Source organism: Esox lucius, chromosome 8 (genome assembly GCF_011004845.1).
Source record: "Esox lucius isolate fEsoLuc1 chromosome 8, fEsoLuc1.pri, whole genome shotgun sequence".
NCBI lineage: Eukaryota > Metazoa > Chordata > Actinopteri > Esociformes > Esocidae > Esox > Esox lucius.
In genome coordinates this window covers 7,759,708-7,785,688 of record NC_047576.1, presented here as the reverse complement: position 1 = coordinate 7,785,688, position 25,981 = coordinate 7,759,708, and the positions used below count along the sequence as shown (strand labels likewise).

At 40.9% G+C, this 25,981-nt stretch overlaps 4 protein-coding genes across 6 annotated transcripts in view; 2 read left to right on the top strand and 2 right to left on the bottom strand.

Moving 5' to 3' along the window:
* Nucleotides 1-46: 46 nt before the first annotated feature.
* LOC105011348 lies at nucleotides 47-8,763 on the bottom strand. Of its 2 annotated transcripts, none has more exons than XM_010871307.3 (7): nucleotides 8,716-8,763; nucleotides 8,173-8,277; nucleotides 6,896-6,932; nucleotides 6,408-6,784; nucleotides 542-4,943; nucleotides 313-397; nucleotides 47-179 (listed from the first exon to the last, which is right to left on the bottom strand). In XM_010871307.3, the coding sequence occupies exons 2-7, from the start codon at nucleotides 8,178-8,180 to the stop codon at nucleotides 109-111; spliced, it is 4,980 nt and encodes a 1,659-aa protein (XP_010869609.3). In that variant the 5' UTR covers nucleotides 8,181-8,277; nucleotides 8,716-8,763; the 3' UTR covers nucleotides 47-108. The 2 variants fall into 2 exon arrangements, with proteins under 2 accessions (XP_010869609.3, XP_034149858.1); XM_034293967.1 differs by lacking the exon at nucleotides 8,716-8,763 and adding an exon at nucleotides 8,425-8,511.
* A 2,573-nt stretch (nucleotides 8,764-11,336) lies between these two features.
* On the bottom strand, nucleotides 11,337-13,972 carry mrpl47 (mitochondrial ribosomal protein L47). The gene is given in 7 exon segments (NM_001303992.1): nucleotides 11,337-11,558; nucleotides 11,819-11,914; nucleotides 12,372-12,502; nucleotides 13,038-13,134; nucleotides 13,248-13,308; nucleotides 13,550-13,698; nucleotides 13,833-13,972. Coding segments are annotated over 7 exon segments (777 nt in total). The 5' UTR covers nucleotides 13,964-13,972; the 3' UTR covers nucleotides 11,337-11,446.
* A 225-nt stretch (nucleotides 13,973-14,197) lies between these two features.
* Nucleotides 14,198-16,123, top strand: ndufb5 (NADH:ubiquinone oxidoreductase subunit B5). Its single transcript, XM_010871304.3, has 6 exons — nucleotides 14,198-14,343; nucleotides 14,948-15,033; nucleotides 15,109-15,175; nucleotides 15,329-15,390; nucleotides 15,620-15,726; nucleotides 15,895-16,123. Exons 1-6 carry the CDS (start codon nucleotides 14,226-14,228, stop codon nucleotides 16,013-16,015), a joined length of 561 nt encoding a protein of 186 aa, XP_010869606.2. The 5' UTR covers nucleotides 14,198-14,225; the 3' UTR covers nucleotides 16,016-16,123.
* A 3,089-nt stretch (nucleotides 16,124-19,212) lies between these two features.
* usp13 (ubiquitin specific peptidase 13) overlaps nucleotides 19,213-25,981 on the top strand; it is a 35,114-nt gene continuing 28,345 nt past the window's right edge. Inside the window, exons 1-3 of one of the 2 annotated variants that reach the window (XM_010871303.4) lie at nucleotides 19,213-19,537; nucleotides 21,131-21,256; nucleotides 24,205-24,265. In XM_010871303.4, coding sequence (XP_010869605.1) covers nucleotides 19,427-19,537; nucleotides 21,131-21,256; nucleotides 24,205-24,265 — 298 coding nt within the window. In that variant the 5' untranslated portion in view covers nucleotides 19,213-19,426. The remainder of the gene's footprint in view (nucleotides 19,538-21,130; nucleotides 21,257-24,204; nucleotides 24,266-25,981) is intronic. The other variant, XM_010871302.4, reaches the window with a different exon arrangement.

Below are 25,981 nucleotides of genomic sequence, written 5' to 3'. Positions count from 1 at the left end.
GAATTTATCATATGTCTTCTGATTAGAATGTTTTGGAGAAGCGCTCAGTAATACCTCCACAGATTCTAATTAAAAGGCCGGTTTACAACACTACAGATTCTGATTAAGTCAGGGTTTACGACCCCTCTTTTCATCTGGAATAGAAGATGCAATATCTTCCCTCTCTGGTGTCATGGTCTCTGCAAAAAAAATTCAACCCAATATGTCAAACAGTAAACAATGTAACAATTAAAATAAAAAGTACAAATTCTAAATTTAGGGGTGAATGAATTAGTCCAGAGTAGCAGAAGACCAAAAAAAATCCTTGTTTACCTGTAAAGTACACAATGTGGGAAAGGTTCTGAGGCAGACACAAAGGCTCTTTAGGACAGATGTCCTGTTCTACTTTCTTGGAAACCTTGCAGGTGGAAAAGAGCACACTAACTGAAAATCCTATCACTGAAAGTACAGTATATTCATGGCAAAATAACTCAGGATAAGACCACATTTTATAAACATAATTAAAGGCAATGTGATTAATGGAATATTTACAATACTCTACCTTTGAGTTAAAGGTGCACTTTGAAAACTTAGGAAGAAGGTTCAACCTGGCTTTGGTCTTCTGGGCCTTGAATTTAGGTCTCTGCTGTCCAGTATTGCTGCGGTCATCCTTCATCATATCCAACAACAAGCTGAGACAGTCACTGATAGCTATGCTAGCCCCGGACTCCAAGGAACATTTCGCAGTGCCTTTGGTGATTTGAGGATTTGAGCCAGCCGAGATGGCGTCCATCATTCGGTCAACCATAATTTCAATGAGCTCATTCATTGTGTCACTATCCTTTCGCCTGCTTTGATTGAGCTGAATAGGAATGATCATGCAGGTTAAGTTGCTTGGTTCATTTTGGAGTGAGACATTGAGGTCAACATCTTCATATGCATCTAACCACTGTTTTAGGAAGCCCCTCGCTGACTCTTCAGCAAATATATGGAGGAGATGATAGGAGAGCTTCCTGGATAAGCACTGTTCCTTTCCCCATCTGAGACTTAAAAGGATGGAGTCAGAAGCACTTCTGGCTGGCATCAGTGTTAGGAGTACATGTGGAGTACTGTCGCTGTCTTGAATAGCTATAACCTCACACACAAATTCATATGTAAAAACGTTTATAGTCCCAGTGGAAATTATTCTTCTCCATTTCTGAACAGCAGATCGTAGGGCGTCAGGATGAGAAGCAACATGGACATATCCCTGGGTGTTCTTAACACCTCCCACCATCCTGTCCACTACGACCCCAGCAGCTTGTCTGACTTTGTCCACAAAGTGTGGGGGGAGCAAATCCTCTGTGCAAAACAAGTCCTCAATGATGGTGTTTCTTACAATTGGACCGGAACTCTGAGCAGGTAACTCCGTATCTATAGGAGCACCGGGTAAGGAGAAGTCCCATTCGGACTGGCTTGATGTGGAAATAGGTGTTGGTGAGATGGAGTGTGAAGAAAAGCTGTTTCGTGCCTTTTGGCTGTCCATATCCTCCAGCACGGATCCCAAGAGCTCAGTGGTCACGGAGGCCTTTTCTTTTCCGACGGGTGTGACTCTTCTGTGTTGACAGAGACTGGTGCTTTGCGTCGCAGGTCTGCTTTGACGCGGACAGATATGCATCGAACTGAGTGTCGTATTTGATCTTCGCAGATCTTTCATGAGATATTCGTCAATCTGACTTTGCAGACTGTTGTAGATATTAAGAGCTACGGACCAGATTTTTTTCTCAGCTGTGAGCAGGGAGGTGCCTGATACCATATCCACTGATTTACTGGGCTGGATTAGCTCCTGCAGGTCTTTCACCATGTTTTGGATTATATCAGTAGAGATGGTGGGTCTAGATACAGATTGGAGGTGTGTATCTGTTTTGCCTTCCTCCATAAGCTTAAATGATCTAGAGAGAATATATCTCACTCTTTGCTCAGCTTTGGCTTGGAACTCATGACTAGAGAGTTTCTGAAGGCTCTTTGCTGAAAGATTGTGGGAAGATTGAACACCTTCTGGACTAACCAGAGGGGTTTGCTTCAGAGGATCTTGGGAATATTCAAACATGTCTATGGACCTCGATAAGGAGATATCCTTCAACTGAGACAGAACAGAATTTACAAGCTTGTTGACATCAGATGGTTTCGTTCTCCCTATATTGTGTGCTTCATTTGATGTCTGATTGTCAGATGAGGTCAAGGTAGTTGAAATATCCTCTTTGTGACTATTTTCATGAGAAGCATTATCGGTTTCAGTCCAAATAAGTTTTGAACTCTCGCTAGCACCCCTGTGTAGAGCAATATTTCGACTCAAACTGATTAGGTGAGGCATACTAGCTTGTCTCAGCCCATGGCTTGGCATAAAAAGGTTCTCCCCAAGATGTTCAGTGGCATCTATGGCTGAATGGCTGGAGATTCTGCTCTGCATGTCTGACCTCTTATGGCAAATGCTGAAGCACTTTATGCTGTTCTTGAGGTTGTTATATGAACTAGTGATAGCAGACCAGATCCTGCCCTGTAGCTTCTGTGCATTGTCCAATCGGTCAGAGCCTCTACACTCTGTCTGTGGGGTTTGTGCCAAGTTCTGCAGGTTCTCCACAAATGTTTCAATGATGCCAAAGGCAGCAGAATCTGCATAGTTGTCACTTGGCAGGGGGCTCTGGTTTAGAATAGAACTAGACCTGGATGCCTTTACAGAAGAAGCAGGCTGAGGACTAGATGAGCTACTGGTGGACTTATTAACTAGAAACTCACTCACTGCATCAGAGGCATTTGTATTGAACTTCTCAGTTGAGAGTTTTTTCACGCAATCTGACACACTAGTTGAGTCGGCTGTGGCCTTATAGACCTCACAAAGTGATGGTTCCCTGGAATGGGATATATTCCCAAGCTGGGTCATAACATCCTCTACAAATTGTTGTCTCACAATAGAAACATCTGATCCTCTTTGCCCAGTAGTTGAGAGGTGTTCCTCGTTTGACACCTCACTGTTGTACAAGACCAAAAGCTCAGAGAGAACTTCTTTGGTGCAAGTTGTTAGAAGGAGCTTGTCTTCCTCTGAGTCAGTTTGTGCAAAAATAAGTTTAGAGTTCTCACTTAGGCCCCTTCGTAGAGTAATCTCAACATTATACTCTGGGAACTGAGGCTCACTCTTGCTAGGCCTATATTTCTTGTCCAGGCCTGGTAGAGACACTGTCTCCTTACGTTCAGCATTCTCCACAGATGGGACCATATTTTTTGGGGCAAATGGTTGAAGCTTGTTGAAATAATCCCTCAAGTGGTTTTGGATCCTATGGTAGGTGTGAACTGCAGTAGACCAGACACTTTTTGTGGGGGAACTTTCTGCAGATTCAACCAGGGACTTCATATCTGTCACAAAAGCATTAACAATGACAGACGCTGCCGAGCCCATGGGGTAAACTGACTGGACAATAGATAGACCAGGCTCTGTTTTCTCAATGCAAGGTATTGTTTTAGTTGATACAGTGTCTGTAAACTCAGAGTGATTTGATGACCTTGGAAAGCTCAAACAACTGACTTTTTTGGCAAGAACTCCACTCACTGCTTCTATTGCTGATGCTTGAAATTCCCAGCTGGAGAGTTTTTGGAAGCAATCAGACAGACTGGTCAACGAGGTTGTGGCTTTACTGTCGATATTGTCTTTAATTTGAGAGGGGAAACCACAAAGGGATGATTTCCTGGAATGGGATAGATCCCCAAGCTGATTCAAAACATCCTCTACAAATTGTTGTCTCTCAATAGAAGCATCTGATCCTCTTTGCCCAGTAGTTGAGAGGTGGTCCTCGTTTGACACCTCACTGTTGTACAAGACCAAAAGCTCAGAGATAACTTCTTTGGTGCAAGTTGTTAGAAGGAGCTTGTCTTCCTCTGAGTCAGTATGTGTCCAAAGAAGTTTAGAGTTCTCACTTAGGGCCCTTCGTAGAGTAATCTCAACATTAGACTCTGGGAACTGAGGCTCACTCTTGCTAGGCCCATATTTCTTGTCCAGGCCTGGTAGACGCACTGTCTCCTTACGTTCAGCATGTGTGTTGTTCTCCTTAGATGGGACAAATGGGGCAAATGGTTGAAGCTTGTTGAAATAATCCCTCAAGTGGTTTTGGATCCTATGATAGGTGTGAACTGCAGCAGACCAGACATTCATTTCTGGCAGACTCTCTTTAGAGCTGGCCAAAGACTTCATATCTGTCACAAAAGCCTGAACAACTACTGATGCTGTGGAGCTCCCAGGGTGAATTGATCGGACAATGGATAGAGCCGACTCTGACTTTGGATCATAGTTGGTTAACTCAGACTGAACAACTGAACTAAGAAATGTCAAACTACTGACATTTCTGTCAATAACTCCACTCACTGCTTCTATTGCTGACATTTGGAACCCCAGGCTAGATAGTTTTTGGATGCTGTTAGATGTGAGGTTGCAGGAGGAACCAGCTTCGATGTTTTTGTGGATGTTCTCATATTTCTTTATCAGGGCATCAAAATCGTCAGTGAAGCCACTTTGCGATGCAAGAAACTTGATCTTCTTGGTCAGATCCTTTAGCAATCCCTGTTCAGTCTCATCAATAAAAAACATAATTGTGTCAGAGATTGTCGTCATAATTTGCCCTGTTAAACTCGACCTCTTGGTCTGTGAGTCTCTGCTTCTTCCAGGTGTCACTCGAGAGGTTTGACTTGTGGAGACATTCCTAAGAGCCACAGACACAGCCAACTTGACATCTTCAACCACCTCTTCCATGACAGCAGGGGTTATCTTTGTAGAGTCAGAGCTTCTGGTTGAAGAATCAGACATGCGTATCAGTTTGGAGAGGGAGTGTTCAAGGCTGTCCTGCACAAAGCTGATGAGTGTGTCCTCCGAGAGAGTGATGTGGAGACACTCAGAATCGGTTTCCTTTTTCTGCTCCTCAGACAGAGAGGTTTGAGAGCTTGAATATAACAAAGAAATCATTACTTTCATATAAACAAATAATAACATTAATAAAAACAATGAACTATGGCTCAGAAACTATGAAAATGTGGCCTGTACATTTACTACTTTAAGTCCCTCATTTATTTAGCGTCAAGTAATTATATAAAATGGAAAACGTAGATGGCAATGTCTGTCCTCTAAGAACATTTAAATTGTTATATACACTCACCTAAAGGATTATTAGGAACACCTGTTCAATTTATCTAATCAACCAATCACATGGCAGTTGCTTCAATGCATTTAGGGGTGTGGTCCTGGTCAAGACAATCTCCTGAACTCCAAACTGAATGTCAGAATGGGAAAGAAAGGTGATTTAAGCAATTTTGAGCGTGGCATGATTGTTGGTGCCAGACGGGCCGGTCTGAGTATTTCACAATCTGCTCAGTTACTGGGATTTTCACGCACAACCATTTCCAGGGTTTACAAAGATTGGTGTGAAAAGGGAAAAACATCCAGTATGCGGCAGTCCTGTAAGCGAAAATGCCTTGTTGATGCTAGAGGTCAGAGGAGAATGGGCCGACTGATTCAAGCTGATAGAAGAGCAACTTTGACTGAAATAACCACTCGTTACAACCGAGGTATGCAGCAATGCATTTGTGAAGCCACAACACGCACAACCTTGAGGCGGATGGGCTACAACAGCAGAAGACCCCACCGGGTACCACTCATCTGCACTACAAAAAGGAAAAAGAGGCTACAATTTGCACGAGCTCACCAAAATTGGACAGTTGAAGACTGGAATAATGTTGCCTGGTCTGATGAGTCTCGATTTCTGTTGAGACATTCAGATGGTAGAGTCAGAATTTGGCGTAAACAGAATGAGAACATGGATCCATCATGCCTTGTTACCACTGTGCAGGCTGGTGGTGGTGGTGTAATGGTGTGGGGGATGTTTTCTTGGCATACTTTAGGCCCCTTAGTGCCAATTGGGCATTGTTTAAATGCCACGGCCTACCTGAGCATTTTTTCTGACCATGTCCATCCCTTTATGTCCACCATGTACCCATCCTCTGATGGCTACTTCCAGCAGGATAATGCAGCATGTCACAAAGCTCGAATCATTTCAAATTGGTTTCTTGAACATGACAATGAGTTCACTGTACAGAAATGGCCCCCACAGTCACCAGATCTCAACCCAATAGAGCATCTTTGGGATGTGGTGGAACGGGAGCTTCGTGCCCTGGATGTGCATCCCAAAAATCTCCATCAACTGCAAGATGCTATCCTATCAATATGGGCCAACATTTCTAAAGAATGCTTTCAGCACCTTGTTGAATCAATGCCACGTGGAATTAAGGCAGTTCTGAAGGCGAAAGGGGGTCAAACACAGTATTAGTATGGTGTTCCTAATAATCATTTAGGTGAGTGTACATCTAGTATTGATTCAGGACATTACTGTCAATACAAGGAAGGAGCATACCTTACAGCCGTCACGGGAATGTAGCTTCCACCACTGGCTGGTCTGTGTACCTCCTTAGGCAGGGAATCACTCTCACTCTTCAAAAGTTTAAATTCACACTCTTTTTCCTCCTCTTGCTCCATGCTGCGGGATGAATTGTAGAGAGTCGTGTTTCGAGAGCTAGCAGAAAGCATTCGACAGCCTCGCTGTTCTGGAAGCCCCAGCTCAGCATTAGTATGGTCATCATTCAAGCAGGTGTCTGACGCTGAGCTGGAAGATGTGGAGGAATGCTGTATGCTCAGTAGTATGTTAAGCCCTGGGGTGATTATCTCCATCAATTTGTCTGATAAAAACTGAACAATCCTCAGACACAAGTCTGCAAGCTGTTGTTTTGTCAGCTGTATTATGGAAAACAGAAGAAATGTTTTAAATGTTCAATATTGCATTGTTCAAAAGCGTATGAACAAGGGTTAAAGATTTGGTGGAATTGTGGGTAACATGATTCTTACCGGGTCATACAATTCGTCACAAATCCTGCTCCACTGCCTAAAAAAATTGTCAGAAGTGTTGGTCAGTATCAGGATGTGCAGTTCCGTCATCAGACAGGTGAATTAAATTATTTGAATAATTATAAAAATTGCTATTGGCAATTAACTTGAAACACTTACGTCATGTATATTTCTAGCACATTTACTATTGTTTTTTCTAAGTTTTATAGCGCTACCAAAAACATAAGAACATACTCCTCAGTCAGATTCTGCAGAAAGTCAATAAACAATGAATAAGGCTCAAGCCTTTCCAAGCTCTCAAAGTTCTCTTCATTTGTGGGATCCACAGCGCTGGAATTGCTCTGCTCCTGATAGGAATAAACATTAAGTGTCTCAAATGTTGGCGCTAATGGAGTCAAACCTACCATATACAACAAACATAATTACACTGAACAAAATTATAAATGCAACACTTTTGTTTTTGCCTCCATTTATCATGAGATGAACTCAAAGATCTAAGACTTTCTCTATGTACACAAAAGGCCTATTTCTCTCAAATATTGTTCACAAATCTGTATAAATCTGTGTTAGTGAGCACTTCTCCTTTGCCAAGATAATCCATCCACCTCGCAGGTGTGGCATATCAAGATGCTGATTAGACAGCATGATTATTGCACAGGTGTGCCTTAGGCTGGCCACAATAAAAGACCACTCTAAAATGTGCAGTTCCATCACACAGCACAATGCCACAGATGTCGCAAGTTTTGAGGGAGTGTGCAATTGGCATGCTGACTACAGGAATGTCCACCAGAGCTGTTGCCCCTAAATTGAATGTTAATTTCTCTACCAGTAGCCGTCTGCAAAGGCGTTTCAGGGAATTTGTCAGTACATCCAACAGGCCTCACATCTGCAGACCATGTGTAACCCAGGACCTCCACATCCAGCATCTTCACCTCCAAGATCGTCTGAGACCAGCCACCCGGACAGCTGCTGCAACAGTCGGTTTGCATAACCAAAGAATTTCTGCACAAACTGTCAGAAACCGTCTCAGGGAAGCTCATCTGCATGCTTATCAGTGTCTCGACCTGACTGCAGTTTGTCGTCGTAACCGACTTGAGTGGGCAGATGCTCACATTCGATGGCATCTGGCACTTTGGAGAGGTGTTCTCTTCACGGATGAATCCCAACTTTCACTGTACAGGTGGTTGTAGAATGTGAACGTTTCAAATAATGGCTTTTTTTTTTAAAAACACCTGGTTGGATTAAGGTTGGGAAATGAAATTAAAAGGACAATTTACCATTTCATTTACGGCTTTACAGCTTCAGAGTGGAGTGGGTCTTTCACCATACAGACAAGGCATGTTTGTAGACTGGGACAAGGTCCTATAGTCACTGTCTCTGGGCTGTGGAGGAAACCACAACAGAATAGCAGACCTTAAACAGACCTTCTGGTAAACTGGTCTCACACTTGACTCCTGCGTCCTAGGCAATTAGAAATTGTCTTCTTCTAATTTCCATACAGTCTAAGTGGACAGTGTGGACAGCCATACCTTACTTCCTCAGTAACAGAAACATCTTTCTGGTGGATCAATGTCTTCCCGGGACATGTCAGCTGCAGTAGCTAGGCCCAGTCCTGCGATGGTCTCTCTAAAACTGAAAGTGAATGTCTATCTGAACCATTTATGAAACGTGGGAACAGTTCCAATCCTTTCAAAATGTTTTGCTAATAAGGTTCTTGTAGTGTAAAAGTATTCTCTACATTTGTTAAGGACAGCCAAGCATACAGACAATTAGGACATAATCAGAGTGCGTGTACATGTTACAAACACTGTGTGTTTTACCTTTTTTTAGATTCACCCACAGATCTCTGTAATGGTCATCAATCATCTACCTTGAAAGTATGCAGTTTCCCATTCCATTGATCTGTTCCGTATTAAGCCACAACGGTATCCTGGTTTTAACAGGCACATGTCACAAACAAATGTGATTTTGTAATTAATACTAAATATTAAAAGTGTGGGTGTCTATTCATGGTCCATTTACGCGGTCCTATGTAGTCATTACTCTAGTTAATACTGCAATACTGGGGTCTACAATGTGAAGATGCAGCATCTACTCTTCCTGAGGTCCACACTGTGAAGATGCAGCATCTACTCTTCCTGAGGTCCACACTGTGAAGATGCAGCATCTACTCTTCCTGAGGTCCACACTGTGAAGATGCGGCATCTACTCTACCTGATGTCCACACTGTGAAGATGCGGCATCTACTCTTCCTGAGTGCCTTATGTGCTTCTTTGTATTTGGGCCCACTACAATTGGCTAATATGCTTGCCCACACAGCTAGGCAGTGGTCCGGAAGTGACCTGACTCCAGCCTGTAAGACCAGCCTAGTTGAGTGAGATGTTAAACACTTGACCCCATAGGTTTACTAGCAAAATTAACATGGGCGGGTACTTCCAGCTGAGCAAAATTTTGTTTGTGGTACAGTAACTGAAATAGTTTGGGAACCACTGCTTTAAGACCAAGAAAATGCATGATATCATAAGAGTATCACTTTAAAAACAGTGTCTAAATCTCCACAACAAATGTATTTAAAAATTTTTTAAAAACAATGTTTTATTTTAAACTAACAGAGAAGCAACCAACCCAGAACTCAATAACCCCACAACAGTTTCTGGAGAACTTGCCATTCAGTATATAAGCTGTACATAGAAAATAGTGGATGACTATCATACGTTTTAAATCTAATTTAATTGCCCAACATGTTCTACGAGTTTAGTCCTCCCACCAGTTGTAGTCTGCATTGGCATCTGTCCGTATCAAGCTTGGGTGTGTAGCTTGGGTGTTGAACAAAACAGTGTTGTCTATTGTGTTGTCAAAACAGTGTTGACTACTGTGATTGACAGTGGCGATAGCTTTATACCCTCTATCCTCCAGAAAATCTGTAGAATTGAGTTGTTCCCCCCTTCACTTAGGCAAGGATTTCTGATGTACCTATTCCGAGAAACTTCTCCGTTCACCGAAGTCAACTCTATAATCCGTAAAACAGACTAGACCGGTCACGCTGCGTGCGCTGGCGTCGCAATAAATGTAACCATACTTGTTATTAAATTATTATATTTAAAATGATCTCACGCGTCAGTGAGTCTCCGTTGCCAAGCGCTCAAATTGAACCTGATTCTATTTGAGACGCTGAACGCACAAGTCCCACTCTCATTGGTTGACATAAACTAAACATTCTACTACACGTGGGTCACTCAAAAATAAATGAAGGGAGAAGGCTATTAAAAAAACGTTCATTTTGTTTAAGTTTGTGGATTCATATATGTTTGTGCATTCATATATGCATTACAAGTAAGACAAAACGCAGGAATGTTTATCTCGAAGTCAAATACTACCAACGCCAAGTGATCTTAGCTTCTGTAATTGTTTCACGTATGTTTAGTCCGGTTCCTAAATGTACAGAGCTGGTCGACATCTGATTTTGTGTTTTGCCCCGCATGACCATCGCGTCTGTAGGATTTTTACGCAAGATGGCGAAAGCGAAGGCACGTGCCCTATGGGTTTATCTGCATGTTAGTCGGGGTAGTAACCGGAATCAGTTGAGAATTGCCACAGAGACCAAAAATAGCTGAAGAAAAGAGAACAAATGTAATATTTTACAGCATAGATCACTGGCATGGTTGCATCATCGTCATACCTCAATAGAATACAGCATTGTCCCACTGAATTTACTTAGTTACTTTTCACTATAATATTCACCTTAAACGAGTGGTTTATATACGTACCATATTCTCGTCGTTAGGAGCATTTGACTCCTTCAGACGTTTCTCTCCTTATGTAGCCTGACTATGGTTACCCGAGTTACCGCTACATTTGACATCACAAAGCTACCTTGACAAATTCGGCGCGTTTTGAAAAATATAGTCCATTGTCAAGTAAATGTACCACGAGAAATAATGTAATTAGAAATACAACTTTTGCTATGCGTTTTACTGTTTATGGGTTTTTACCACTGATCATTTATGAAATGGCTTAGAAATTCAAGGTCGTCTCGGCTTGATCGTACATAAACGACTCTTTAAATCCTATAACTAAAACCTGACGTTAGACAGCGTTCACTTAAGGTTTATCACAATTGTCTGAGCGATGTAAAAGCAATGAAAACAACCAGATAAGCATTCAAACTCAGTGGAAATCTCAATTGAGTTAGATATCCTTAGTCCCGAACTAGGCTTAATTTCTGTCCTATGTTTCAGAATATGTGCAATGATACATTTATCTAAAACTCAGCGTTCCAGAAATGAGAGTGTAAATATAATTCACTCACGATTTATTCTTAGAAGTTACACTGATTACTTAGTTTTCAAGTGATGACATGGAATATAGTCATAACCAGAGTCAAAGCATAGATCCTGATGAGGGCAAGTACAACATGAAAAAGTAAATTAAATAAATCATGATGACAGGCAGTTGTTTATACAAAACCTGATGTAAATTTATTTCAATACAGTCACAAGCTCCAATGTTAATGGCGTAAGTGAGGAAAATGATGATTCCTCATTAAAGCTCTCATTGAGACTTGGCCTGCATTTGGGGAAACTTCTCCTTGAGCACAGCTTGGTTTTCACTCTCTTTTTTCTGCTTTCTGGTCTTAGCACGGAGGTATTTCTCTAGACGAAGTCTGGAAGAAACAAAGACAACTTGTCACAACAGTAAAGTGTTGTGACTTTTATAACCAGAGTAAAATTTAGCATGGCTGTGACTTCACTCTCCAAAGGTAGTCCGAGTGAGAGCTGGGATATGCAACAAAACATTACTTCCTCCAACTCACAACTATCAACACAGAGTCTCAAGTTTCATGCAAGAAAAACATTTAAAAAGTAGAAGTTCTCTGCCTAAAGTAGTTTTTTCAACAAAAAAAAAAGTAGTCAACAACATTACCTTAGGTGGGGGGCAACAAATGCTGGTGTGTAGAACCGTTTTCGTTTGTATCTCCGGTTCATGTACCAGGGAAGAGCATGCTCTCTAAACCGATACCTAGAAGGAAAAAGTAGTAATGATTGCAGTGTGCAATAACACCCAACCTTACCTAAACACCTACTTATTTTATCAACTGAATATTTGTATAGACTGAGTTGCTATTTTACCAAAAAGTTAAAATTGATGGGAAGTTTTGTTGAAAAGAGCAGTAGGCCTTACTCCAAACCATGCTGCAGCAGTACATGTGCACCAGAAGCAACATGAACCGTGCGACCGGCCTAGGCCACAGAAGTATTAATAAGTCATGAAAACTAAAATTGTTGGCTTCTCAGTTAATTCCTTCTCCCTTGACACGTTTCCCAAAGACAGTCCAACACGTCATGCAGTTTTCAACAGTCCTCGTTTGCCCGTTACACGTTGAAGTCACGTAGCGGGATAGCAGTTGGGTCATGGCAAAAGGGGATACTTTCGGACATGTTTGAAGGTGACGGTGTAGCGTGTGGAAGCCCCATACCAGTAGATCCGTCCGAAGACGTCCTTCCTCCAGTCTCCGGGCCTCGCTCTCTCCTGGCCTGTCTGAAGTAGACGGAGGGCATTTTCCCTCTCCTTCACCACGGTGTCCAGCCTCCTTATAGACCTGTCGATCTGAAGAGATACAGATCTTTTCAGTTTTGGTATATTCAAGGTGTCACTCTGACCAATAACACTCATCTAAAAAACACCCATCGACAGCTGTCATTTACATGTTTTTTTCCTTTTCAGCTATTGAATGTTCATTCATTGAATGTTTTTATAGTGCACGGTCACCTGGACCACATTAATAGAATCACTGATGTATTTAAGGGCCATGCTGAAAGCATTCCCTGAACCAGTTTTTCAACTGACCATTCAGTGAAGTGCTTCAATTAAACTGTTCTTTTTGTTAATTATACCTGGTATGAAGTGCTGTGATAAGTGCTCTGCCCACATAGCGGTTCGGGAAATGCAATGGACTGATGCATTTTTCCATCTATATAGTAAGATTTAAGTGATTGCTTAACCTTTACATTATTTTTCACCACAACAGAGATTGTCACACTTATTCAACATGTAACTGGAAATCTTGGTGAAATATTACAGGGAAAATGAATGGTAGCTTTACTCCCTGAACCAGAATCTCAGAGTGTACAAGCCCGTCTACCTTTTTTAATCGCTCTGGACTTGGCATTTGTTGTCCCTGCCTTTTAGACTCCTGCTCAATGGTAAGGAGCATGTTCTTCTCTTTCAGCAGAACATACCTGTGAGAGCATTAAACACTTAAATTAAATTCATTTTGAAGGTTAGTGTTAAATCTGAAGGTCAGGCTCCTATGGCACAAGGTTTTCATTAATTGTCAACATTCACCACTTACCAGAGCTTGTGCAAGTCTTCATTACTTTTTGTCCTTAGTTGCTTGGCAGTCCATGGTGCCCCTACAGTTAATTATGGAAATAATCAATGTTAAATTCAGCTACATGCCTAAACTTAAGACCGTTGTCATGGTTACTGCATGATTATCTTTCTGAAAGAAGTCACCTAACAAAAATACAATAGTTCCATGTTTCAAGGTGATGGTGTTGTGTGTGGAATTTAAACCAGTTCCTTCTTTGGACTACATTTATTTAAAATGTAGTACCTGCATTTCAGAGGAGATATTCTGCTCAAAATTCTTACCTGACTTTACTGTTGCCTCCCCCCAGTTTTCAGGTATGTCGAAAAACTCCTCAAGTCCTCTTCGGCTGATGGTGGTATGCAGAGGCCGACACTGAACCGCAAGGTCCAAATTACAACTCCAACTTGAACTTAGAAGCGTAGATGGTAACCTAACAGAGTGAAACACAGAAGATTACTAGCGGGCAAACGACTATGTAATCCTACTGTAATGCGGTACATCCATTCACCAAAATGAAGGGCTCGAAACTAAGGCTTTGTAACGAAAAAAAAATACATTTCTTACCTGTGAGGATAAGACCGACCTTTTGTCAAAGTGACAGTAGACTGTTGAGCTGATAACGTCGTAGATATCCTACAAGCGTTTTGAAATTGTCTGCAAAGAGTCAAAACACGTCCTGCTGAGGTCGCAGCCATCTTTGATGTAGTGGTCTACCCATAATGCATCACAAAAAGAAATACCACCAAATATCATTACAATGCGATTGGTTATTTGCATAATTTACAAAAAATATCAGAATTATTATATTTAAAATGAAAATGTAACGTTCAATATTTTCCTTTGTGAAACCTTTATTCTCATATTATTTTCCCTTACCTAGAATGGCCAATATGGCTTCACATAATCCTTACGGACCAATCACAGAGCCGTAAGAAATCTTGCCTGCCCTGAGTAGCGATGGTGGGCATGAGTGTTCTTCGGTCTGCTGCTGCTTTTGCAGCCAGGCTAAATCCTCTCAAATCAGGAAATTTTGCGCCGAACTTGCTCAGTAGAACTGCAATACGCACTGATAAAGGTAAATGACAAACGAACGCCTCCCAAATCCCTCACGCCTTTCTTCGTGGTGGACATTTCATGTAGTGACCTTGTGGCTAGTTCTCTGTGTGTGGCTAGCAAGCTAATTCAGCTTCCTGCTACACAGATAGCGTATTTGTAGGTATTTACTAATGATCACTAATGACTTGTCTAGCTAACTAACAATGAGAAGGTTGGCCATCGTTCTGTCAAGTTTGTCCTGCTAAATAATGCGGCACTGAAAATGACAATACAAATGTAATTTAATTGATAGATGTTTTGAACTTTGTGTGTTGACCTACCTAGTCTAGGGTATAGTACTATAGCTGACAATTGAATACACATACAACACATGTATTTTGATTTCGTATATCTGATAAGAATAACGTAGAATTTACTTAACAAACAAATCCTTCTAGAATGGGGACTTTGATTCTAGTCATATTTCTGTACATAACTCTACACCGAACAATTCTTCTGTAAATGGTTGGCAGCTATTTTCAAAAATACCCGAGGTGCAAAAATACGGTAATACAACAGGCATAATATGATCACTAGAACAATGTGTTGCCATGCTTAACATCCTGGAAAACTTTGCTTTGCAGTGGCAGTCCGCTGGGAAAGCCACGGGAAGCAGATGTTTGTCATTAAGCCCACTGGCTACTATGATACGAGGTTTCTGAAATTATTGGTAAGTCAAATTATTGAACACTGTCCATAACATTGACGACTGTAGTTCAACTTAACACCTCAATTTTCTTCCTAGAGATTCTACATCCTCCTTACCGGAATCCCTGTTGCGGTCATTGTGACAGCCGTGAATGTGTTTGTTGGTATGTGTACAAATGTCCAGACATTTCTATATAACATGTTTTGTGGTACCAGCGGAAAAATGACACTTGCACTTTTTGGGTGGTTTTGAAATAAGAAATCATAAATTAAACTGAATATAATTTTTATTTTGTTATTATTATTATTGTTTTAAGGTGAAGCTGAGCTGGCTGAAATTCCTGAAGGCTATGAACCTGAGCATTGGGAGTATTACAAGGTATTATGACCTGTTTATGTAACAGCTTTTATCTCTCATTACAATCCAAAGAGTGTCTGGGTGATGGTTATTTACCCCTCCGAAAAGGTAAATTAGAATTTTCAGATGTTTTTTATTTTTGGAAGACTGGAAGGAACTCTGTTAAGCTGACTTTAGAAAGAAGCGTGTCCTTCCGTTGGGTTGCCAGGACAGAGACTAGCTAAGCTGATTTTGCTGTCCCTGCTTGCAGCATCCTATCACCAGATGGATCACTCGAAACTTCTTTGACTCCCCGGCGAAAGACTATGAAAAAATGATGGCCCTGATCCATATCGAGACTGAAAAGGCAGAGATGAGGTGAGAGTCACAGTGCTGTATCCAACTAAATTCAACTCCACAATTTTACGACAAGTTTGCCTACTAGTGTGGGTGGACGCAATTAAGCAGACAAAACTGACAATACAAATCAGTAATCTGTAGTCATACACAGTATTTACCGTCTAATCCCATTTTTTGTATCTGCAGATTGAAACAGCAAGAGGTGCGGAAGCACATGAGAATGAATGGGGATGGGCCCTGGTTTCAGATTGAGACGCTGGACAAGAATCTGATCGACCACAGTGTCAAATCAACACCTGACAATTAAGCACCTCAGTGTACCCAGTCTGAACTGTCACCACCCTGTGTTGATAGATCACTGTTTGTAAATTATTTTCTTCATGACAAAAATAAAGTGTATGTCTATACTCTGAAATGCTGTGTTTTCTCTTGACCTCTACAGTATTTATATAAATAATCACAATTAATTGCAAAGACCATTAACAGGGATGCTAGTTTGGCTGAACTTTCGGAACCTTACTCAGTGAATGGCCCACTCACACCACAGTGGTGTGTGATAGTCAGTATTTTTTTAGGTATTGCTCCCATTTAGCACTAGTTGGTGACTGTAATTACCCTGTTCCTGAATCTATTGTATGATTCTTTTTCTCCTGTTAATCCTTAGTAGTGTCCTTGTCAAAATAATCACTCACAAATGTCCACCAGAGGGCATCACTTTGAGGAAACTACACTGACAAGAAAACCGTGAAGCTTCATTTAAACATCCCTATTTGAAAAACACTTATTGCTACCTTTACATTTTTTGCAAATCTTAGACACCTATCAGATAAAATATTAAATAAAGGTAACCTAAATGATCATATAATTTGTGTTGAGACTAAAACTTGTTTATATTTAGAAAATAATGTATTTATAAAATTTGCGTTAAATGTCCACTTCTAGCCTGAGACAGGGCCAAGTAAAAGGAGTGAGGGAGCTTCACCCTTCCCACTTCAGTAATCTGTGCTGCTTGTTAATGTTGTCAACAAGGTTAATCACATTTGACTGGAAAAACGGATTTCTACTCATTGCTTGACAATGTTGCTAAACGATGTGGTCTACATAAAACATTGTTTTTGCCAATGATGATTATGCTATTTTTGTGTAAGAGCTGTTTGCTTATATTTCTGATAAATCTGATCAGATTTTTATAATGACTATTTATCTGGGCAACCGGGTGGGCTATAACCTACCATTACAGCCAGGGCTGTATTCAGAATGTCTTCAAACACAGGAGCGCAACTGTCCCACAACCCCACCCGCAGGAGCAGTAACAATGATGTAAATACAAGAGAAATACGCTACATGTTACAAACATACATAATCCTATAATTTTAGCATATTCTGTATGTATACACTGTAAATAAAAAGTACTAAATACAATATTTAAGCAATATTACCAGGCCCTAACACACACGTTGGTATCTGGGGTTTATGAGGACTCTCCAAAATATATTCTGTACTGTACAAATTATACAGCTCCAAAATAAATTAAGAGACCACTGCACCTTTTTCTTTCCTTTCCAAAAAAGTTAAAAAGTAAGGTTTTGAGTGAGGAAAAATGTGCAGTGGTCTCTTAATTTTTTCTGGAGCTGTACAGTAGCAAGGAAAATGATGTGAGCCCTTTGGAATTAGTTGGTTTCCTTCACACACAATATTCCTTGCAACTAGAATTTACATATCAACAATCAAACGAGGCTCAAGAAAATAAAGAAAAAAACATTTAGCAGTTATTTTCACACAAAGTTAATTATTAGACAAATACAATGACAAAAAAAAGATAATACTGCACTGGGTCTTTAATCTACAGGGTGTCACATTTGTTTTGATACCAGCACCTGGTTTACACCCAAGAGGAAGTCTCAAAAACCAATGTAGACAAGCTACCAAGTTTCAACCAGGTCAGACCTAACGCATGAATCATGTCCCATCCATGGTGCACTTGATAGTACCATAGCCCTAGTTCAGTTAAAGGGATGTGTAATTCCAGTCCTGGGTCAAAGTGGTGTTACACTTTCTGATAATCCCTACCAAACACTGGGGATTGAACAAATTGCATTCTAACCTGAAGATCCTCCATTGATTATTGCAGTCAGGTGTGTTAGGGTGGAAGTGTGGCGATCATTTAGGATCAATAGGGCAATGTATCTTGGGTAAATTGTACATTGGGACGGATTTACACATTGTATTGAGTTGTTATTCATAATGCTACGTGATTTGTAGTTGAGGCCCAAAGTACACTGGTTGAAGTAATGTGGACAGATATGCCAGTGGGGAAGAAGAAATCTGACCACTTCAAAAGCTGTTAGCCATCCTGCCAGATTATCGAATATGAGTTTCTCTCTAGTATAGTCAGCTTCGTTTTCCTCACTGAGACTGCAAATGTCCACTGGTTCCTGTAAAGCTAAATGTGATGTTTGCCTTTGCAATCTTAATAAAATGACCTTTTTTCCAAGTTATTAATAAAAACTACTTTGATTATACCTCACATCTCAAACTAACTTTTCTCAGTTTCCTCCAATTTTAAATTTTAGAAGGAGATGAGGTCCTGGTCCACACCTGCGGATTACCTGGTTTGGGGGGACCGTTGCTGTTCCTGTCCTTGTCCACCTGGTCATACTTCTGACCTAGTCTAAAATCCAATATACTCTGGATTTAGCCAAGAGAAATTTATTTATTATTCCAATTGGACTCTTAATATCTCACCCGGCACAGCCAGAAGAGGACTGGTCACCCCTCTGAGCCTGGGTCCTCTCTAGGTTTCTTCCTAAAATTCGACCTTCTTAGGGAGTTTTTCCTAGCCACTGAAATTCAACACTACTGTTGTTTGCTCCTTGGGGTTTAAGGCCGGGTGTCTCTGTAAAGCACTTTGTGACAACTGCTGTTGTAAAAAGCGCTTTATAAATACATTTTGATTGATTGATTGATTGGTTTTGATTGATTGATTGAAAATAATATATATTCAGTGGATATAAAAAGTCTACACACCCCTGGTTAAAATACCGGGTTCTTGTAATGTAAAAGAATGAGACAAACATGTCAGAACCTTTTCCACTTTTAATGTGAACAGTTCAATTGAAAAATCTTTGAGGGGGAAACATTTAAATTATAGGGTAATAGGTAAACCTACATACGTAATTGGCAAAAGTGAGTGCTGGAAAGAAGACAATACAATGATTAACAAAATAAACAAGACAAGTTTTAGTTCATGAAGGCAACAGAAGAGGTGGCTGTACTTATTTTATGTAATCTCTTTACCAGCAGCTGAGGAGTAATTTGTGGTCTAATTTGCGATCTTCAGAGAAAACAATGGAGGGGGTGTTACCATTTATGTGGGTGTTTTTTTTTATCAATTAAGAGGGTGGGACCCCTTGAGTCAAACCGTTCAGTGAACGCGCGTCATGTTAAACACAGGAATACAATTCTTGCACAAGAGAGGCAATTGGAAATATACATAAATATATATAAATATATGTGTAATTTTTGTAAGAATTGTCCTAGCAGACGTCAGTGCCTTCTATGTGTTTGTTTATGAGTTCCTCGCGTTGATGTTTTATCGTCATATCCCCCGTCGCTGGAGGAATGTCGAGACGGAATGATTTAAAAATAGCATCATCTCTCTGACAGCCTGCTCCAGTGACTCCCGTAGCATTGTGGTGCGAGAAGCAGGAATGCGAAGATGGCTGCAGATCTAGGAGAGCTGTTGGTCCCATATATGCCCACCATCAGAGTTCCCAGAACAGGAGACAGGGTTTTCAAGAGCGAATGTGCCTTTTCCTACGATTCTCCCGTAAGTGTGTCCCAATGTGGTGGGTTGTTTGTCTGTCCTTACTCATCCTGATTCCCGTAAGCTGCACGAACACACGTGAATATAGCTACGCGGTTTAGTGGCACGAGGATCTAATGATTCCATGAACAATTGTCTTGAACTTGAGCGCGAGTCTGACAATATTAAATAATTAAATGTTGTTTACATCCGTGAAATGGGATTGCCTTTGTGAAAAGGCACTAAGGCTCTAGCATGTCATAGTAAGCCTGCTGAGTGTTTTGTGTCAGCGTTGCTTTATATATTACACGTGTGGGCTGTGTTATTGTATTTACGATTATTTTATTTCCGCAATATGGTAAGCTACACTGAACATTTCTTACACACTGAAGCTGTGTGGTTTCAGGGTGCTATGTGTAATATTAACAGCAGGATTCGTCAGCCACACACAACCAATAAATATTTTTTATTGGACCTATCAAACGCTTTTGTATTAGTGGAATTACGAATTGTTTTTTTAAATTGTTGTCAAGCTTTTCATTTCAATATTCGAGTCACTTTCAACGTTACCCTAATACCTCGAGGCTAACGCAGGCGCGTTATTACGAACGTTATGTTCGGTCTTGAGTCTACCATGTGTTTGGCTGTTGCTATTCCTACGTAAAAATAATAATTTTATTATCAATAATTGCTTAACCGGAACCAATTTAAATGTGACTCAGCTGCCTGGAGTTTATCATGTCAGGCTGAAGACTGCAGCGTGGTTATTTATATCCGCGCGCTGAAGCTCGTGTGTCACACTGAGTGACATTAGAGTTTTGTGGGCCTGTACTCCAGATAGCAGATAAAGGTACCATTAAAAATACATGCCATTATATATTGTTGCTAAAACATAACATGCTACATTACATGAATTTTGTGTAAGAATTAGGCTGTAGGCCTGTGCCTCGAACTTGTTTGAGTGTCAGTTGAAAAGGTCCCGCCAGTTTCTTGAGCACGTGAGAACTTGATAGTCAGTGGCTGTTGCTTGTTTGCTGATGGTAGGCAATCGCATTTATACAATTTGTATTCCAACTGGAGTTCCACTGTTCCTAACCTGAAACGTATTCAGGTTACCTGGCTGACAAATCCCAATATCCTGGAAACTGTGACTGGCTAGACAGTCCTTTGTGAACCCCTAAAGTCTCTGTACACTTCAAGGATATAACATATTGATAGCACCAGGAATGGAAATGTCAGCAAACTGGCAGGATTACAATGTCCATATTATAAACTCCTTGGTTTAAACCCTAAATGCTTATTTGCAGGAGACTGTGTACCACATTAAACATGACAAAAATAGAACGTTAAACTGTTATAAATTGTTGGTTACCAGTTTATAATTGCAGGCACCTCAGGGGTTTGTGGTATATTTCCTATATACCACATCTAAGCACTGTATCCAGGCACTCAGCATTGTGGAACAGTCCTTAGCGGTGGTGTATTAACCATATACCAACTTGCACATGCTTGCACTTAAAATATACATTTCAAAATAATACAATAAGTGTTTAAGCAATTGTTTTGTGGGTGTGTTTATTTTTCCACATTTTGTTCTAGTACTGTTCTCGTCCACAGGAGTCTGAGGGAGGCTTGTATGTGTGTATGAACACATTCCTGGGCTTCGGCAGAGAACACGTGGAAAGACATTATCGCAAAACCGGACAGAGTGTGTATATGCACCTTAAAAGGCACGTCAAAGAGGTGAGGCCATAACCTTTGCTCCTGTACTGGTTGACACCTAATGTCCGTACCATACACAGTTGGCAAATTGTTCCTTTTGTTAGGATTACTTTGTTAATATTGTTTGCCACGTTTCTTTGCTTGTTTTAATATTTTTTCTTGTTTGTTCATTTTATAATATTGTATCAGTTTTGCATTGTAATTGGTAAACTTTTTATGAAATTATGAAACAAGTTTGTGTGTTAGGGCTTTGGTACAAAACTTTGAAGGAAATTATTGGATAAACTTTAGTGGATCTTAAAGGGACATTTCACCTATATTCATAATCTCCATTGACACCACAAAATCAACCAGTTTAAACATGACATGTTTCTATATTAAAAAGGTAGGACAAACATGTAGAACAAGGAATCACCTCGGCCCTAGTTAACATATTCCGTTCTGCAATGCTTGAGAACGTTTTCGTTGTTTAATATTAATGATGTTATGTAAATGTGTTTCTGGTGAATATCAAATTAAAATACAGAATCACGAGACACTGATCACTCATTGTCATATTGCCACTTTATTATTATTTTGTGAGTTCCCTGGTAACAACCACGTCTTTGTGCAGTCTTCAGTTCAGTCAATGACAGATGTTCAAATTAACGTTTATCTATCCCATGCACTGGACACCAGATGGGTTAACAGTCCAGTGAAATGTATACTTGCAGGTGTTTTTGTATATGAAACCATCATTGACCGGCTGGACATGGACATGACATTTCTGTGTCCGTCTCTCATTATGACGTTTGAAGCAATGAACTTCCATCTTCATTGATTGGTTGGTCCCTCCTGATTACCCTATTGGATTACACGTTTGGAGTCATGTGACTTAAGCACTGGATGTCCGACCCAATTGACTACTTTAAAATTGTGGGAGCCCTCAATGATGATGTCCGTTGGGGTTTGACAGAGAAACAGGACTTTTGCAGATCTTTCTGAGTTTTAAGAGGACATAATCTTTTTCTTTCATCTTTCCCCTGCCCCTCGTTCTTCTAACAGTGATATTCATGTGTCTTTATGCTACTTGCCATTTTTCAATAAATTATCTTTTGTCCAGAACTGACTTAGCTGATAGCAACTTGTTTAATTATCTTGTAATTACTACTACTGTGTTGTGTGGTGGTTCTACCTAGCTGCGTTATAGTGTAACTGTATGTCACTCTGGATAAGCCCGTCTGCCAAATAACTAAAATAAAAATTTAACAGCGCTCTCTCTTGTTTATCTGCCCAGTTGGGCTTTAAGACAGAAGTTAATGATTTCTTCTCGCTAAAATGAACAGGATACGAGGCAGGAGTTGTTTGTACTAGGACTGGACTGCAAAGATGTCAGGCTAATTATTGCATGATTAGAATGGTACAGAATAAAATACACTATGATTTCAACCTCTAATGTCCGTGCAGAAACATGTTGCATTATGGGCCCTGTAGTGGCGCGGTAGTCACTACAGGGCCTTGTTATACATCTCTGTCATTGTGGACCAGTGTTCAAATCCTGGTAGCAGTGTACCAACTGTGCCATGGGGTTCAGCAGAGACTGGTGCAAATTGATTTCTTTGTTGAACGGGCAGTGTGATGAGGGACTGAATGGCTTGGCCTGATGTGCAGTGGAAGTGCCGCTGTTCCACCTGCCTAATCTGATGGGGAGTTGTTGCGATAAAGCAAGGCTGTGATTGCTAATTGGATGTTGCAACGATTGGGCGGGTAGAAAAAATGAAGGCCTGATGCTTTTAAAATCACAAATTGATGTGCTACATCCAACTTAAAGATGCATTCTGGGATTTTTGGCACTTGCTTGTAAAGGTATCACCGTGGAGCCAAAGTGTTCTGCCTGGAATGGTGTATCGTATCATGTATGTGGATATGGCCTGTATGTGGGGATGGCCTGTATGTGGGGATGGCCTGTATGTGGGGATGGCCTGTATGTGGGGATGGCCTGTATGTGGGGATATTAGCTCCATGTCATCAAAAACACTTACTTTCAAACCTGGAATATGGCTGACGGAGTTTTGATAGTAGATATTGGTTATTAAACAACAAATGACACATTAGGGAGGTATGAATATTAACCCCCGTCCCCTGGTTCAGGTCCTTCTGGTCAGTCTTTGCCTAATGTGACACCCCCCCCCCCCCCCATTTAGTTTCAGTAAGACGGTTGCTCTCTCTGAAACCCTGAACAATTTAAACATCCTCTTACGGAAGGCTATCAGGGAATCTGGCTGTTATCTGGCACCCAGACATAGGCCTGTACTAATAATATGTTAGGATTGGACACTGGAAGTGGGAGAAGTCAAACCTGCACTGCACTCATTGAAGCGATGTAGATATTCCCTTAATCTCACAGCCACAGAACAATCTAGATGTTTAGAATTGATCAGAGTAAAGAGATTGCACTCTGATTTGTCAACAGAAAAAAAAACGTAGGTGCCATTGTTTCCTTTTGCTTCAAATTGACCCTAGATATGCCCCGCCCACCGTAAGTGCTTCTATTTCCATCCCTGGATCTGTCCAAAAACAGCTGGCTGCATTCCTGCCTCTTCTCTGTCTGCTGGTTTCCCATGATCCAGTTGGTTTCAGTGTGTCAGCATTTTTCCTGTCTGTTTGATGTTGATGCCTCCTTACCCAATTGAATAATAGGTCGTCCACCTAAACCCGATTGGTGCTTAAGGGGTTCAGTCATTTCTCGGGGAATGGGCTGATAGCCCAGTTATGGATTTAACATATCGACAATATACTGACTACTCTGGTTTTTATTAAGGACATGGTTATATATTAATTCAGATATTAATGTTGTTCTGTTTCTTTCTACTGTTGCCACACATCTGAATATGCACTTTCATCCATTAATCTGTCCAGTTGGCTTTGATGGATTGACTTATTTTGTGCCGCTAGTAACATTTTCTTCCTGTTGATTGTGTTTTCCACAGAAATCCCCGGGTGCTGCAGGAGGGGCCATCCCCCGAAGAAGAAATGGAAAAGTGTTTCTGGGTAACCACGGCATTGGACTGTAGTGTTCTTAGTTCTGTCTCATGGCGTATTTACAGTACATTGTTTCCCCCTTTATAAAAATGTCCACCTTTGTAATTACACTGTAGTGGGTGTCAAGTGTCAGTGTACACAAAACAAGTTTGAAATGGAAAACTCTCAAATCTTAAAGCGTTAACAACATTTGGTAAATATATTATCATTAACCTAAATAATCACTTTCTCTGTAAGAAAGCTTTGATATGCTAAAAGTATTCAAGTCATTTCTATGCCCTGTGAGTTAACGATTATTCTGGGAATTTTTGATCGTGTTTGATAGTGTCACTGTTATTGTGTTTAATTGGTTGTTTGGAAGTGGTCCTGAACCGGACCAACTTTGCCTAAAGCGACATATTCCCATATCCCAACCCTAAAGACCTGGCCTTTTCCTTTTGCTCAACTCTAAATTTAGCTCATTTATTTGTATTTGCAGTTAGTAACCGTTCTAAATTCAAAGTGCCACATGCTCTGCCTGGCCTCGTCCTCTCATGTAGGGGGGATGGTTTACAGCGGCCCGCCCCTGCCTGACGCTCGGCCCTCCTCAGCTGCTGTGCCCTGTCAACCTCCCCCCCCCACCTCCCAGCTGACACTTCTGCCATTGGTCTCGGTGACCCATGCCAGGCACGGCCAGGTTGCCGTGGGCCATAGCTGGCGTTAAAAAGCAAAAAAAATGAACGCTTGTTAGTTATCTCTCCTGGCAACCTCCCACGACCCCTGACCCATTCTCCTACCTTCCACTGTCCACTTATGCTAGGTAACCAGTGTTTTAGCGCCCTCCCTCCGTGCGGATTTCATACGCGGAAGACAGTGTTTGCTGTTGTCACCCTTGGTTGTGATCTGTCACTCTGCAGGCCTGAACACAGCGGTCCCTCCAGACTGACGTAAACACATTTCTCCCCTTTTCTCTCAAATCCCTTCTTGTGTTGGACGAGCCGTGGAACTCTACGCTGAAACGTAATGTTGTGTTGGCGTTTTCGTACCAGTCTGATGATCTAATCAATCGGCCAGCTGCCCACCCTGCCCTGACATGTAAAGAGGGTTTGTCTAAATTAAAAACATTGAGCGAGAGAGGACCGGAGTCCAAGGAAAGGGCGGCAGTTTATTTTAATTCAGGACTCGCTGATTCATCATCAATTATTTTGACTGCATTAAGTTTGACGACATTCCAGGAACAATAAAGGACTCAGTACGTTCTACACACAGGGTTCTACGAGCGCTATCTCGGATGTCCTGACGACAGAACAAACATGTTCTGATTTGTCTCACCTATGCACTGCCGGGTTTTCTGTGAATTCTTCTGTGAAATAATTTGAAATTGTTGAACAAGGACTCCCACACACATGCTCTTACCAACTCAATCATTTGCCTCGGATTTTCAACATCTAATTAAATCGTAAGATTCACATGACCTCAAAAAACGTCTTGTCTTGTTGACACGGGAAAACTATATTACGTTTAACCTCTGTTCTGCAGCAGCATCTTGTACCCCTGAAATTTTTTAAATGAGAAACATTTCCAAAACCTTAGGCTTACCTAATATAACCAACATGAACCGACGAGTTCAGCAACTACAAATGTCCCAGGGAGATATTGTCACTCTCCATGGAAAAGGCTGTGCACACACAAAAAAAATAAAAATATTATTGGATACCTGTCATTGTCTTCTAACAAATCACGACC